The sequence below is a fragment of the Phalaenopsis equestris genome, unplaced genomic scaffold (assembly GCF_001263595.1).
Source record: "Phalaenopsis equestris unplaced genomic scaffold, ASM126359v1 Scaffold001329, whole genome shotgun sequence".
NCBI lineage: Eukaryota > Viridiplantae > Streptophyta > Magnoliopsida > Asparagales > Orchidaceae > Phalaenopsis > Phalaenopsis equestris.
In genome coordinates, this window is record NW_018165768.1 from 27,568 (window position 1) to 43,381 (window position 15,814).

The 15,814-nt window shown below is 36.2% G+C and overlaps 1 protein-coding gene across 1 annotated transcript in view; it reads right to left on the bottom strand.

The window, feature by feature from the left end:
- Positions 1-2,361: 2,361 nt before the first annotated feature.
- Positions 2,362-15,814, bottom strand: part of LOC110034025 (serine/threonine-protein kinase D6PKL1-like) — a 54,918-nt gene continuing 41,465 nt past the window's right edge. Inside the window, 1 exon segment of the mRNA XM_020738257.1 lies at positions 2,362-3,540. Coding sequence (XP_020593916.1) covers positions 2,694-3,540 — 847 coding nt within the window. The 3' untranslated portion in view covers positions 2,362-2,693.

Genomic DNA, 15,814 nt, shown 5'->3' on the forward strand with positions numbered 1-15,814 from the left:
CGTAGAGATGGTTTCAAAATATCTTGCTCCAGCTTATTTTGGACATATGCCATTGGCCTATTGTAGGAAGATCGCTCTAATATAAGTTCTCCACGTTCTTTGATATTTGTTAATCTGCTCTCATTGTATTTCCATATTTTTGGATATATTTCCTTATTCAAATCATTTTGATGATACATAAAGGATGATGTTGCAAGTGAGATTAATATAATGATGAATAGACTAGTTGGCAACTCCGAGTTCCATTAAAAAGAACGAAAAAATATAACTATGTATTTTAGTAAGAGTGAGATAGTGACTGGAGATGGAGATGGATATATGATTTGCCCAACTTACCTAAATTGGGTTTAAGTGAGTCTTACTTCTTAACTTGACTCTAGCCAAATAATGCATTAAAATAACTTTCATAGCACCTGCCCCATCTCTGATGAACCTGTATCTTATTTCACTGCACATAATATACATGATAAAGATGTTTTTATTCTCTAGTTTACCTGTTAACCTTGACTACATAATTGAATAACATAGATAACCCTAGTTTATAGTATGATATGTAAACAGTAGAACAAATTCAAATTTTAAATCAATCTACTTTAAAAATAATAATTAAATAGCTTAATCATTTCAAATAAAATTAAATCAACTAGTGTGATGAGTTCATATTTTGAATATTTTAATGAATAAAAATTAATCTAATTATATATTTAAAAATTAGGTGTACCTACAATGCTGTTGATTATGATCAATCAGTAATAATTACATATTTAATTTTATTATTTTTACTTAACCACTTGCATTTATACATCTTCTTGACCAACTTGAACATAAACTTCTTGCACTGACACTGGTTTTCTTATACTAACTCTAATCTTCTAAATTTGTCAAACTAGAATTACTCTTTACATGCACTAACCTTATAATTTTGAGCAACTCACTTTCTCATTTGTATATTACTCTTCCGAGTGTATAAGGGCGGCATTATGCTTATTTAAGGTCGGGCTAACTTATTATAATAACATACTAATTTACAAGAAAATAAAAAGGAGAAAGCTCAAACATAAAAGAAAAAGCACAGGTATCATAAACGGAAACAAAGAGCATCACGGCTGTACATAGTCAGACACTCAAAATAATGGAGCATACCTAATGAAAAAATTGCCCATCCTTATAAAAAAATTAACTTAAAATTAAGAGTGGGCTTAAAGGTAGTTCCGTATAATGTTGTAAATTTTGTCCTTACAAAGTGTGTTGGTACTCCTTCTTACACATAATATATCATTAAAATCAATTCAATCAAATTATATTTGTAATTTTCAAAAAGATTTCATACTAAATCAAATAGGTCATTTTCAGCAAAACTTGGCAAAGCATGGCGACCTGAGCCAGCCCTTTGCAAGAGAACTACAGGGATGATCAAACCAACGGAAATAAATAAATAAAAGCACAGGTATCATAAACGGAAACAAAGAGCATCACGGCTGTACATAGTCAGACACTCAAAATAATGGAGCATACCTAAAAAAAGCACAGGTATCATAAACGGAAACAAAGAGCATAATAATGGAGCATACCTACTGAAAAAATTGCCCATCCTTATAAAAAAATTAACTTAAAATTAAGAGTGGGCTTAAAGGTAGTTCCGCATAATGTTGTAAATTTTGTCCTTACAAAGTGTGTTGGTACTCCTTCTTACACATAATATATCATTAAAATCAATTCAATCAAATTATATTTGTAATTTTCAAAAAGATTTCATTTTAAATCAAATAGGTGTAAATATCTAAATCAAATAGGGACTTGTCCCAGCCCTTTGAAAGAGAACTACAGGGATAATCAAACCAACGGAAATAAATAAAAAAAAACAAACCGATAAATGATCCGCATCAATATTTTCGGTCAACGTATTATTAGACGTATTGGTAATCATAGATAAAGAAGAGTTATCGCATCCTCGAATTAAATTTTTCTCCTCGCGAATTAAAAATTCGTCTATTCACATGGATCAAAATGAAATCTGATTCCTGAAAAGCATTTTCAAAAAATTCATAGACAAGATAATAAAATAAAATCAGATCAAACACAGATTTACAATGTGAATATATAACTTGGATGACGAAAGCACTTGAAATGCAACATTCGTTACAATCACGAAACCTTACAGAAGTGCTTACCTCCTTTCCCCGCAAGAACAGGTGTAAACTTCTGTCCAACCCATTCTCACGTTTCACAAAGCGATGACTAAAAACCATTCATATTATAAAGAACAGGTGAAGTGAAATGTATTTAAAGAATATTAAGAGAATGCCCGCCGAATGAGGAGAAAAATTTGCGTACGTAAGACGTAGACAGCGCTGGACAGCGCGGCGTACGTCAGGGATGTTATTCAGAGGGTATTGAAGGGTTATATCTGTGTTATACCCCATGTAACCTCCATGTAACCTACCTGTAACCTACCTGTACCTTTTAGTAAGTTCCGCGCTTTTGTTTACATATATTTGTATGTTACAGGTAAGTTACAGGGAGGTTACAGGAGTATAACGCAGATATAAACCCCCAATACCCTCTGAATAACCTCTCTAACGTACGCAGCTGCGTACGTCTTACTTGGGCAATTTTTTTCCCAATGAGACAGTCTTGATGCGCCAGACTGCCAAAGGGATCATGAAACACAAACATAACACACAAAAAACTCATCAAAAGAAATCAATATTGTCCTGATATGTTCCCAGTGATCTTACCTCAATGTCACCATCAACAATTGCCACAGTTTGCCTCCTGACACTCTTATATGGCTTCGGCATTTCCGGGGGACTGGCACAACGTATGAGAGCCCAGTTCACAGTTTGGAAGAAAGGATGCTGCTTCAGCTCTGTAGCTCCCCGCTTATACGCGAGCCGCTGCTGGGGTTCCTTCACAAGTAACCTTCTTATCAAGTCCCTTGCGGCAAAGCTAATTGTAGGCGCTTCCGGGAATCTTAAAGGCTCACCAACCACATTGAAGAGAGTGGCCCGATTTTCGGAACCCTTAAATGGAGTCTTTCCTAGCAATAGCTCGTACAAAAAGATTCCAAACGTCCACCAGTCCACAGCGCTCCCATGTCCCTCGCCCTTGATGATCTCTGGAGCCAAATACTCGTGTGTTCCCACAAACGACATTGACCTGGCACTCGTGGGCTCTACAATAAGCTCAGGGATGGACTGATGGTTGATTTCAGCTTTCCTTGGCTTGGTGAGCTTTGAATTCTTCTTGGATCTACCGCCCATGAAGAAGCGTGGTGTGAAGCATGTAGGCTGCATGCATGACGGCTCGATGCAGGATGTTCGAATGCAGTACGCAGTGGAGCTTTTCAGGTGATCTGCGTCCGAGGTTGATGACTTGATGAGCGTGGGAGAGAAAGTGCAGCATAGTGAGAGATCAAAATCGGATAACATGATGTGGCCATCCTCTCTCACCAGCACATTCTCCGGCTTGAGGTCTCTGTAAACGATGCCCAACATGTGCAGGTATTCCAATGCAAGGAGAACTTCAGCAACGTAAAACCTGCATAACAACTTTGTCAACAAACAAATACAATCGTAAATTTACATGATAAAACTACACAATCGTATTTCATTGCCAAGTAAAACCTGCAAACTGTAATCACAAACATACATAAGCATTGAGGTCGAGTAACGGATTACAACTGCATTTACCGAAGTTTATCATAAAAGGTCACCGAAGGTGGAAAAGTATGGGCCACTTCGAGATTTTTTAAAAATTTTTTTGCATTTGTTATAAAAAAATACTTATCTAGTGTAATTTTAAGTTTCTTTCTAAGAATAAGTGGAATTACTTTTAAAAACAAAAAAAATACTTTTTAAGTACCTTTAGTATCTTCAAAAACAACCAACTGTAGTTTTCCCCAAGCGAATATTACGTGCAAAATCCGCATGTGTGGATTGGTGGTATTGTGGTACTATCACAATACCACCTCGATACCACTAAATCCGCACCTATCCAGTTTGTACATAATATTTTTTCCATTAGCCCGACACTTTCACTGCCACTAGAGGACCATCATCTCTATCATCCGCCACAAAAATTAATAAGAAAGTAAAATATATTCTATTCTAATATACCAAATATGATTTTATTTCTAATAAAAAAATTAAAAATTAAAATTAAATTAAATGTTAAAATAATCCAAGCACACACACAAGGGTTGATAGTGGAAACTTAAACATCCGTTGGCCAACATTATAGAACATCAAAAAAAGTGTCTAGCCCAACCTTATGAGCAACTCAGCTTTTTTTTTATCCTTTAAGCAAGTCTCTTGTTAGAAACATAGATCCACGTACATTCCAATTAAGATAGAAAAGAACATTCGGCATATTGTTACCATAGATGCAGTTGATAGTATTACTGGGATTTGTTCTAATAAGACAAACTGAGAAAACAATTAGATTACAGATGTCAAACTCTAGGTCTAGGATTTTTTTATCAAAGAAAAAATGGTTAAAGGTTTAATGGATCTTTTATGAAGACAAGAATCTTGTAAGGAAAAGACAATTTATAATAGCTCTTGACATAGCTGGAGACTTTGTATCAATAAGCTCTTCAAGCCCAGCAGCAATCAATAATATAACACACTGTAAACGCATTGTTTTTGTCAGGAAAATGGTTGATGAAGTTGATCATACAAGTTATTTTACGTGTTTATAGTAAGAAAAAAAAATTGTTCCCATTACTTTTCGCACAAAATAAAAAATTATCAGGATTGAGTGTTTAGACTAGAATGTAGAAAAATCGGGTAGGCTAATGAAACTTTCTTAAAACATATATCGTATGAGTTTGTAAGAAAATTAATGACAAAAGGATAAAATATAATTCAACTAGAATTTAGAAATCAAAATTGCATCATAAATTATATAAAAAGTCTACTGCTTGACATGCAAAAACAATTTTGCTGATTGAATTTTTTTCCAAAAGTAATAAATGTGAATTTTCAGTTACTTGCTTAAACTAAGGATTATGTCTGTATTACACGGAAAACAATATCCTACTTTCTAGTGGATGTAATGAACATTTTGCACTCAGCATTCTTCTAGTTTTTGTCTTCTTATCGTTTTTTAAGGAGCTCAGTTTACTTTAGATGAAAGTGCATCACACAAGAAACGCATGAGTGGCATGAGTTGCTATCAAAAATTGGTAAGCATAGTGGCCACAAGGATGACCATGGAGATGGAGAAGTTTCAGAGCAAAGGATCTTAACATTTTTCTGCCCTAAAAATGTGCTGTAGGACAAAACAAATAAGAAATGACTATCGAAATGATGTGAAAACCACAGGAGGAGAGTAAATGAATAGGCCAGAAAGCAGACACTATAAGCCATAGTGTACTGGTAAATGTATGGACAGAGACAAGGGCTTTTGAATCTTGAATAATCAAGAAACTATTTTACGTTCAGTCAAAATATAATCCTGACTGTTTAATTTTTTGACATTGATGACCCATTGAGATGATTTTGATTTATCATTTTGGTGATGTAGGTTTGGAATAACTATGTATAGTTACAACCAAAAAAAAAACTTCCTAAAAATAATCATGTCATGTCCCCATAAAATGAAGTTCCAATAAATTAGTCAAATCCTAAACATCACTTGTCATTTCAGCACCATGAGCCTATGGAAAACTCCATCCTAAGCTCGCCGTTTAGATTATCTCATCACCTTTTTATATCAGCTGACATTTTAACACCTAGTGCATCTATACACTCCTACCGATCTGACATTTAGAATGTCTTGGGAATTTTTTATATTTATTTTTCAAAAAAAAATAAAATAACTCCTTAACCAAGAAACTATACTACTATATTACCCCACATTTAGAATTATTAAATAAAGGAACATCTCAGTTTCTTGTAATTTTGGAATGAATAGATGAAACAAGGGTCAAAAAAAGAAATTTTAGACTTTTGCGTGCCTTCAACAAATTTCAATCAGCTGAAAAATAGCAAAAAAGCGAGTCAGTAGAATCTCTGTTAAGAAAATCCTAAAATGAGAGCCTTTTGCAAATATTCAGCTCCTGGAACTTAAGATAGACTTTTGGACAAAAATAAAATAATACAATGGAGAGGCCTAAATGCAAAAAAGTAAATATTTAATTCCTTAATGTAAAAAATGGCCAATCCAATCAAATAGACAAGCCTGCACTGGGCCAACCAAATTTTAATGAGAGCCCAACTATGCAGAGTTCCTTAGGAATAGTTCCAAGCATGATACAAGGTTTGTCAATCAAAATATATATGATCCAAACTTCAAAGGAAAAAGCAAATATCAAAATTGTGATATCCACCAAAATTACAAGAGAAAGAAAATCTAATCTCTTGAAAGGCTAGCATTGCGAAGGACATGAAAGAATTTTGTCAGGGAAATGCAAAATCATCCATTATTGTAAATATAATCTGTAGACTGGTTTTTTTTCTATTTCCTTGATGCTCAATCACTGTTTCAACCCAAAAAGGCTCTAGCCAACACCATGATGACCAGTCAATAAAAAAGCATCTTAATTATGACTTGGTTTGCTTAGATTAGCAAGGAATTTGTTTTGAATGAAGCTAACAAGACCCAATCCCATAAATAAATATACGATCCTAAAGATGATCCAAAAGACTAAAGATTTTATATTTAATACGAATTAAAATTTCATAAGTCATAAATTTTCACTTCTTTATATTTACTAGTGACATCTTGAGACTCAAAATCCCAATTATGAACTTGCCTCAAAATATTGGATTTGATGGAATTTGCGCATACATCTCTGTGTTTGACTGAGAACGCCTGACAATTTTAGAGTTATTACAGAATAGATGCTTTAACATAACACTAGCCCAATCAATCAAATTGGGGCTTACAACTCTGGATTTGGATAAGCTTACGATTCATGCTATTATATGGTTTAGATTTTTGTGGTTAAAATCACACTCAATCAACAATTAAGGGCCCGTTTGGGGCAGCTTATAGGGGTGCGGTGGCGGTATGAAAACGCCGTAGAGGTGTTTGGAAAAGACGTTCAGCCCAGCGTATCCCTGCCACTCCCACGCACTTCAAAAATTTTGTTAATATGCGGGGAAGCGTCTGTTTCGCGTGTTAGGGTGAAGAATTCCTCCCTCGCCCTCGCCCTCGCCCACCCCCTCCCCGATCTCCTTCATCCTGGCGGAGGTCAACACCAGAGCGTGAGACGGAGCGTGGAGGCCCAATGCCGTTTCGAAGCGCATTCCTATTTCCAGCTTCTCTGCAATTCATCTCGAGCTAGCCTTCCGCCGACCGGTCTCTCTCGAATCCTCTACATCGATGGCGGGAATTTTAGCTCGTCGCTCGCTGGAAGTTTTTCGTGCTCTACAGACGGCGATAAAGATCGAATTTTTTTTATTGAATTAAAGCGGCGCACAATGATTTTTTTTCCTGTTAAAAGACTGTCTTCTTCGATTCTTGGTTGGACAACCAGAGGGTTTGATCCTTTTAAGAACCCTAGATTTAATTTTTCTCTGTTATCCTTTTGCCTCTTATAAAAATGGGAGTGAGTGATTAAAATAAAGAATAAAAATCATATATTTATCGAAGTGGCGTCGAAGATTAATATTGAAAGCATGTTGAACTGATGAAGATTATCGAAGTGGCGGGAGCAAAAATTTATCAAGTGAATACAATTTAACGTTTATTACTGGTATGCATTGTTAGAAAGTTTAATGCCATGGCCCAACAAAATTATAGTCAGAAGGAGGTGAGGGTTTAGGATGTTAAGTGTTATTAATGTCAATATTTTTGAGGACAGGCTAGGTTGGCTACGACGTCACTTGCAAGTGGTGTCACACTGAATTTTGGTAAAAGATGAGCTTGGGTTTACTATTCAAAAACTAATGCTATATTTACTAATTGGCACTCTAAGAATACCAACATACTCTTTTGATACTCATGAGAGTGTGAGCAGTCTATGTTATCTTTTTGAACTGATCTGTAATGATTTGTGGGTTCTGTTTTATCTATTTTTGTGCTCATACAGTTATGTTGCAAACAGCTTAACCAAACAGGGGCAGAATGGTCATTTATCCAACAACTGCTGTCAGTAAGCCGTTCTGAATAAGCTATGCCATTCTGAATAAGCTACCCCAAACAGTAAGTCAACTTATTCTGACAATCTGCAGATTATCAAATTATCAGAATAATATGATTATCAGTAGATTATAAATAATCAACAGCTACCCCAAACAGACCCTAAGAATTGAAAAATGCATTGTGCACATGCTGGCTTTGTATAAGATGTTATCTTTTTGAACTGATCTGTAATGATTTGCGGGTTCTGTTTTATCTATTTCTGTGCTCATACAGTTCTGTTGCAACAGCTTAACCAAACAGGGGTAGAATGGTCATTTATCCAACAACTGCTGCCAGTAAGCCATTCTGAATAAGCTATCCCAAACAGTAAGTCAACTTATTCTGACAATCTGCAGATTATCAAATTATCAGAATAATATGATTATCAGTAGATTATAAATAATCAACAGCTACCCCAAACAGACCCTAAGAATTGAAAAATGCATTGTGCACATGCTGGCTTTGTATAAGGCAAACCAAGAAATCAAACCTTACTACCACTTAATCAAGGAAGCCTAAAGAAGCGTAAGATAGCAGTTATATCTGAACTTTTAAGAGAAGCCCAATGGTCAAGTCTTACAATCCCTCAATTTTGTTGGGATGCATATAATCACTCATGGCTTCGACCAATTAGAAATCAAAAACACACTGCGGAATTGGATCACAACAATTTGAAAAACCCAGAACAAAATTTCAAACAAAAGAATAATAAAAGAAATAAATCCCAAAAAAAGCACACCAAGATTTACGTGGAATAACTCGAGAACAGGAAAAAAACCAAGGAGCCACCACCAAGCAATTTTCACTATGAAAAACCATAAATATATAGAGATACACTCTCATATATACTCTCTGTAAATATAGAAACGTACAGAACTTCACTCCAACCATTCCTCTCAATCTCATAAGAAAAAGCCCTCATTGAAACCTGTCGAGAATGCTGCACACGAGATTGACAGCTTTTGTAGCTTGAAACAAAGACTAAAGAATCGTGTTTAGCAAAGTCATTCTGGCGACATAGCCACGTCAAGTAGCGGGTTAAATATTTCATCGCTTCGGATGAAACATAGGAAAAAAGGATCCTCCGTGGAGTGGCTACATACGTTGCGGTGAGTTTCGTAGCCCGGACTAGCTACGCCTGTTTCAGGCAAGGCTACGCCAAGCCCAGATGCAGAGGCACCCGTTTGCAGTGGTGTAGGAGCGCTCTTTCAGGTGCTAGGCTCCACACTCCAACAATCTCCAACTTAGAGACTGATAGCACCTAACAATTGTCCTCCGACTTCACATATTTATCTGTAACATCTTCATAGTCTTATACCGTGGTGTGACTCACCACCTGTTACAACCTTCTTGGACTTCAACTGATGCCAAGCATAGCAAAAATTTCTCAATAATCAACACATTCGTCAACATGTCTGCAAGATTCTAAGTTATGTGTATCTTCTACAAGAACAACTATACATTTTTTTAGAAGAAAGCATATAAAGTAATATCTCAGTTGAATGTGGCTTGTCCTAGCATAAAACTAAGTGTTCTTAGTAAATGAATTGCAAACATACTGTCACTATAAAACTTGTCAATCCTCTGCACTTTATCCAATTATGCCATAAAGCTCTGACACAGTGATAGCTATATATTCGGACTAGGTAGTTGAAAATGCTACAATCCCCTGTAGCTTGAAAACTCAACTCACTGTTGTATTTCCTAAAGTGAAGATATACCCTATCGTGCTCCTTTTACAATCAAAATCTCATGCCATATCTAAATCAATAAATCCCTGTAAATTGATATCTACAGTTCCATGGTAAAGTGTCATATTGATTGTTCCACTCAAATACCTGAGAATCTACTTCATTGTCTCTCAATGATGTTTTTCTAGATCACCCATGTACTTGCTGGCTACTCTCACTATATATATAGTATCTGGTCTGATACAAGCATATATTAGACTTCCAGCTGTTGAAGCATGATAGTTCTTCTCATTCATGCTTGCTTGGTTTCACACTTCGGCAATAATTCTTGTAGACAACTTGAAATGATTACTATTGGGATGCAAAATAGTTTTGCCTCATGTTGAGCATTTGTAAGATCTTCTCAATATTCTCCTCCTGAGACAATTTCAGTATACCTACAATCTTATCCCGTTGATTCTCATACCGAGGATTTTCTTAATTGGAACTAAATCCTTCATCTCGAACTTACTTAAAAATTGTTGATTTAAGTCCCTGATTTTCTCTATATCTGCCCTGCAATCAGCATGTTCATCCACATACAAAAGAAGTAAGATATAACAATTACTGAAGTGTTAGATGAATTTTCAATGGTTTGTCTAGTATTTTATGTACCCACTATCTAATATGAATCTGTCAAACCTCCTATATCACTATCTCGGTGCTTGCTCTAAGCCAAAAAGGCTTTTCTCCAATTTGCGGACTAAATCTTCTTATTTGAAACCTCATAACCCTACGGTTGCACCATATATAATCCCTCCAGATCTCCATGTAAGAAAATATTTTTATATTCATCTACTCCTGATGTAGATCTTCCTCTACTATCACACACCACCAAAGAAAAATATTTATATAGTCACTCTTTCTTTCCTTCTATTAAAACCCCTTCATAACAAGTCTTGTCTTGCTCTGTTTGCTACCATCTGATTCCTCTTTCGACCCATAGACTTGTGTAGGGGTCTTTTGTAATATGGTAAAATCATCAAATCTCAGGTCCGATTTGACTCAAATGATTGCATTTCATCATCCACGACAAGCTCTCACTCTCTTGAATCTTCAACTTGAGTGGTCTTCTCATAAAACTTTGGTTGACCACTATCTGTAAACAATAAATAGAAAAAATAAGGCTGTTGGAACTCATGACTTCAACAGCAGTTGACTGAGGCACTTTGTGTGCTTAATTTGATTGAACACTTCTTTCTCCACACACTTGATGACCAGTATTTTCTATCGTAACACATTTAGACTCTTCAAAAGTAACAAAAAATCCTGAGTTTTGATCATGTCCCTGTACATCTCCATTCATTGAATGTAAAATTGTATATCTTCATTTCATTTAATGTAATATTGTATATCTCCATTTCATTGAATGTAACATCTTTACTCCTGATAATTTTTTTATCTAGTAGCCTCAAAACTCGTACCCAAACTCGTCTGAGCCATAAATTATGAAGGTACACTTGAAAAATTTCATCTCAAGTTTACTCGTAAACCCTACATCAACATGTACATATGCAAAACACCCAAATATATTTAAGTGAGATAAATTTACCTCTTTGTCACTCCAGGCTTCTTCAGACAAGCCTTCATTCGAATTTACTGATAGACCACAGTTGATCACATACACTGTAGTGTTCACTGTTTCTGCCCAAAATTGCTTTAGCAAACTTGCATGCAACCTCTACATTTGGCATGCTCTATATTAGCTACGTTCATACATTCAACTACTCCATTATAGTGTGGAGTTCTTGGAATAGTGAATTCATGCCCAATCCCCTCTGTAGCATAAAATTTTTTGAACTGTCAATCATGATAATCACCCCCATTATTTGATTTGAGACACTACAGTTTCAAGTTTGTCTCATTTTCTATCGTAATCTTCCACTTAATATACATTTCAAATATATTGGATTTTTATTTCAATAAGTAAACACATACCTTTTATTTGTGATCGTCAATAAATATGACAAAGTAGTGGGAATCTCCAATAGAATATACTAGATTAGGATCGTATACATCAATACGCACTAACTTCAATTTCTTTGAGTCCACCATTGACCCACTTTTGAGAAAGAAACTTTCTTCATCTTTCCATATACACAATTTTCATAGAAGTCCAAATCTATAAATTTCGAACATTGAAGCTTATTCTTCGAAAATAGAGACTTCATACATTTCTCACACATATAGTCAAGTCTGAGTGTCAAACCTACATCCACTTTGGTTTCAACCACATCAATGAAATTTGTTATCTTATTAATCAAGTAAAGATTGCCTTCAACATTGTCTCAAATCATCACCATTGCCCCCTGGTCACCATCCACAAATCACTTGTGAAAGTAGTAATGAACCCTGATTTTGTCAATTAGCTCAGCGAGATTAGATTTCTTTTCAGACCTGAAACATGTCTGACTGCAGTAAGCTTCCAGAATAATCTATTTGGCAACTTGATATCCACATCACCCTTTTCTATGATATTGCAGGTCTTGTCTCCCAAATAAATCTTCCATAAATCACTCTTATTGTAATTTCTAAACAAATACTTGTTGGGCCCTGCATCAAAAGAGAAGTTTGAATCTACTGTTCAAGATTCAATACTGACTAGGGATGCACCGGTGAATCACCTTGGATTTCTTAGTTGAGACATTTGTATAAAGATTCCTTTCTAGTCCTCCACCACCAACTATCCTTGAAGCTCTACGATTCATCTTGAATGCCTTTTTTTCTATAGTTCCATCATTAACCTCTGACATTTCCTCTGTTCGACTTTGACTTAGAATCTGTTTCTTCCCGTATTCATGCCAAATTCATTCCCATGTTTTAAGCATTCAACATGGAACCTGAATGTTCATCACATTATTTTTCTATGAACTTTTTCATTCAATACCTATCTCAGAATGTCATCAAAATTCAATTTCATATTTTTTTGAAGAGTTACTGCTGTGACCAATTGTAGTCGTCCGACAATAAAGACAGAGTTAACAGTGCCCTGACCTCATCATCAAATTTGATCCCTACAGAACACAACTGACTTGTTATAATTTTGAAACTATTCAGATGTTGTACCACTGAACTATCTTCCACCATCGTTATGTTGAATAACCTCTTAATCAGAAAAAAATCTTATTAGAAGCTAAAGGTTTTTCGTATATCTTTCTCAGTGCCGCCAAGAAATGTTAATAGTAGAATTCAAGTAGGTTGGTTGATGTGGAGGAATGCTTCGGGCCTTTTGTGTGATAGAAAAGTACCGCTTAAACTGAAAGGAAAATTTTATAAGACGGTGGTGAGACCTGCAATGCTCTATGGCACTGAACCTTGGCCTTTTAAAAGAGAAGCATAATAATAAGTTAAGTGTTGCCGAGATGAGAATGATTAGGTGGATGAGTGGCTTTACACTTAGAGACAAAATGCGGAATGAATATATTCGTGATAGGGTTGGTGTAGCTCCTGTGACAGACAAAATTAGAGAAAGTCGTTTTAGATGGTTTGGTCACATTAAATGTCGATCATCTGATGATCCGATTAGAAGAGTAGATGTTTTAGATTCAACTTGTGTTAAGAAAGACAGAGGTAGGCCTAGGAAGACTTGGGCTTATTGTATAAAAATTGATCTTAATTTACTACAACTAAATGAAAATATGACACTAAACAGGACGCAATTGAGAAAAAGGATTCATGTAGCTGACCCCACGTAGTGGGATTAAGGCTTTGTTGTTGTTGTTGTTGTTGTTGTTGTTTCTCAATGCCGCCAAGAGATCCATCATGATTTTTTCATTCACTATATTAAATGTAACAAATCTAGGATTATTCGATCCAAAACTTCTCATTTCTCCATTGTCATTGATACAAGCATATTAGCGATTGCTTATAGTGGCAAATATAATTTTTTTAGTCCAACAAATCCTCCAATTATATCTTCAAGAATGCTAAGTTTTATCTATTGAACTTCTCCACTTAGTGTTGTTTCGTCGGTCATTGCTCTCACTCGAATCAAACACCCCACTCTGATACCATTTATTGGGATGAAAATATACACTTGGGGTTTTGATCAATTAGAAATCAAAACTACACCGCGAAATAGAAACACAACAATTCGAGAAATTCAAAAAAAAAAAATCAAACTGAAGCACGATAAAAGAAAATAATCCCAGAAAAAGCGCATCAAGATTTGTGGAAAACCCCAAGAACATGAAAAAGTCACGGAGCCAAAACCAAGAAATTTCTACTATGAAGAACCTGAAATATATAATGATACACACTCAGATTTACTCTCTTCAAATATAGAAACATACAGAACTTTGCTTCAACTCTTTCTCTCAATCTCACGAGAAAGCTCTCGCTAAAACTCTCCTCGGCTCTTTTCTACTGCACGAAAAACCTGTCGAGAATGATGCACACGACGTTGATAGCCTTCATTGCTCGAATTGATGACTTAAGAATCGTGTATAGTAAAGCCACCCTAGAGGCATAAACATGTCGAGTAGCAGCGTAAATATTCCCGTCCGCTCGAGAAAAAACACAAGAACGAAAGATCCTCCACAGCATGGCCACGCCTACTTCACAAGAAACTTGTCGAGAACGTCGCACGTGAGATTGATGCTCAAATTGAATACTTAAGAATCTTGTACAGTAAAATCGTCCTGACGGCGTAACCACACCAAGTAGTGGCATAAATATTCCACCTACTTGGAAAGAATCATAGGAACGAAGGACTGTGACCTGAGACAAATAAATCATTCTAAGAATCCCAGAAACTCGGGTCTAAAAAAATTCGGGAGGCAAACAGGGATCAAGGACTGTGACCAAATACTATAATAGCTTTGTTGCACTATGGATAAAATGCCACCTGTATTACGACTACACTTGAAATTCTCCACTAAAAAAATTCGGGAGGCAAACAGGGATCAAGGACCGTGACCAAATACTATAGTAGCTTTGTTGCACTATGGATAAAATGCGACCTATATCACGACTACACTTGAAATTCTCCAACCGACCTTTCTCTTCCAGAAGATTGTAGAAAAGGATCGCATGTTCCAGTTCCTGGTTGACCTTAACAACGACCTTGACGAAGTCCGAGGCCGTAATATTGATCGGGATCCTCTTCCTTCTGTTCACGCTTCTTTCACCGAGATTCGCAGGGAAGAGAGTCGGAGGCTTATCATGCTTGGTACTTCTACTCCTTTAGTCAAATTGTAGAAAAGGATCGCATGTTCCAGTTCCTGGTTGGCCTTAACAACAACCTTGACGAAGTCCGAGGCCGTAATCTTGATCGGGACCCTCTTCCTTCTGTTCGCGCTGCTTTCACCGAGATTCGCAGGGAAGAGAGTCGGAGACTTATCATGCTTGGTACTTCTACTCCTTTAGTCAAGTCATCCGCCTTGATCTCGAATAGTGCTTAACCCTTATCCATCTCACCTCGGGTCGGTCACCCCACTTGTGATTACCGTCACAAACCCAACCACACTCGGGAAAAGTGTCAGAAGCTTCACGATAAACCGGCATACAAACCTTTGGTCAAATCTTCTGCTACCAAGGGTCTCACGACAACATCCGAGTCTACCACGATTCACCTGAATCCTACCCAAAAAATCTTAGAATCCTCCAAATCATTGATAAACCAGATGGAGCAAATGATCAAAATTCTTGGAGCTAATCAAGTCTCTGTCTGTCTGTCAACCTCCCACATCTGACAAGGTACTCTTCTTGTGGTTCTCACTATTTGTTCCTCCTCTAATCCATGGATTATTGATTCAGGTTCCACGGAAAATAATAATTGGATGCTCACAAGCTTTCACAATTTATTATCTGTATTCTAAGAAAGATGTTGTCAGAATTATCTATGGCTCATGCTCACAAGCTTTCACAATTTATTATCTGTATTCTAAGAAAGATGTCAGAATTATCTATGGCTCCTGTAGTTCTATTGCTGGTAAAAGGTTGGTTGTACT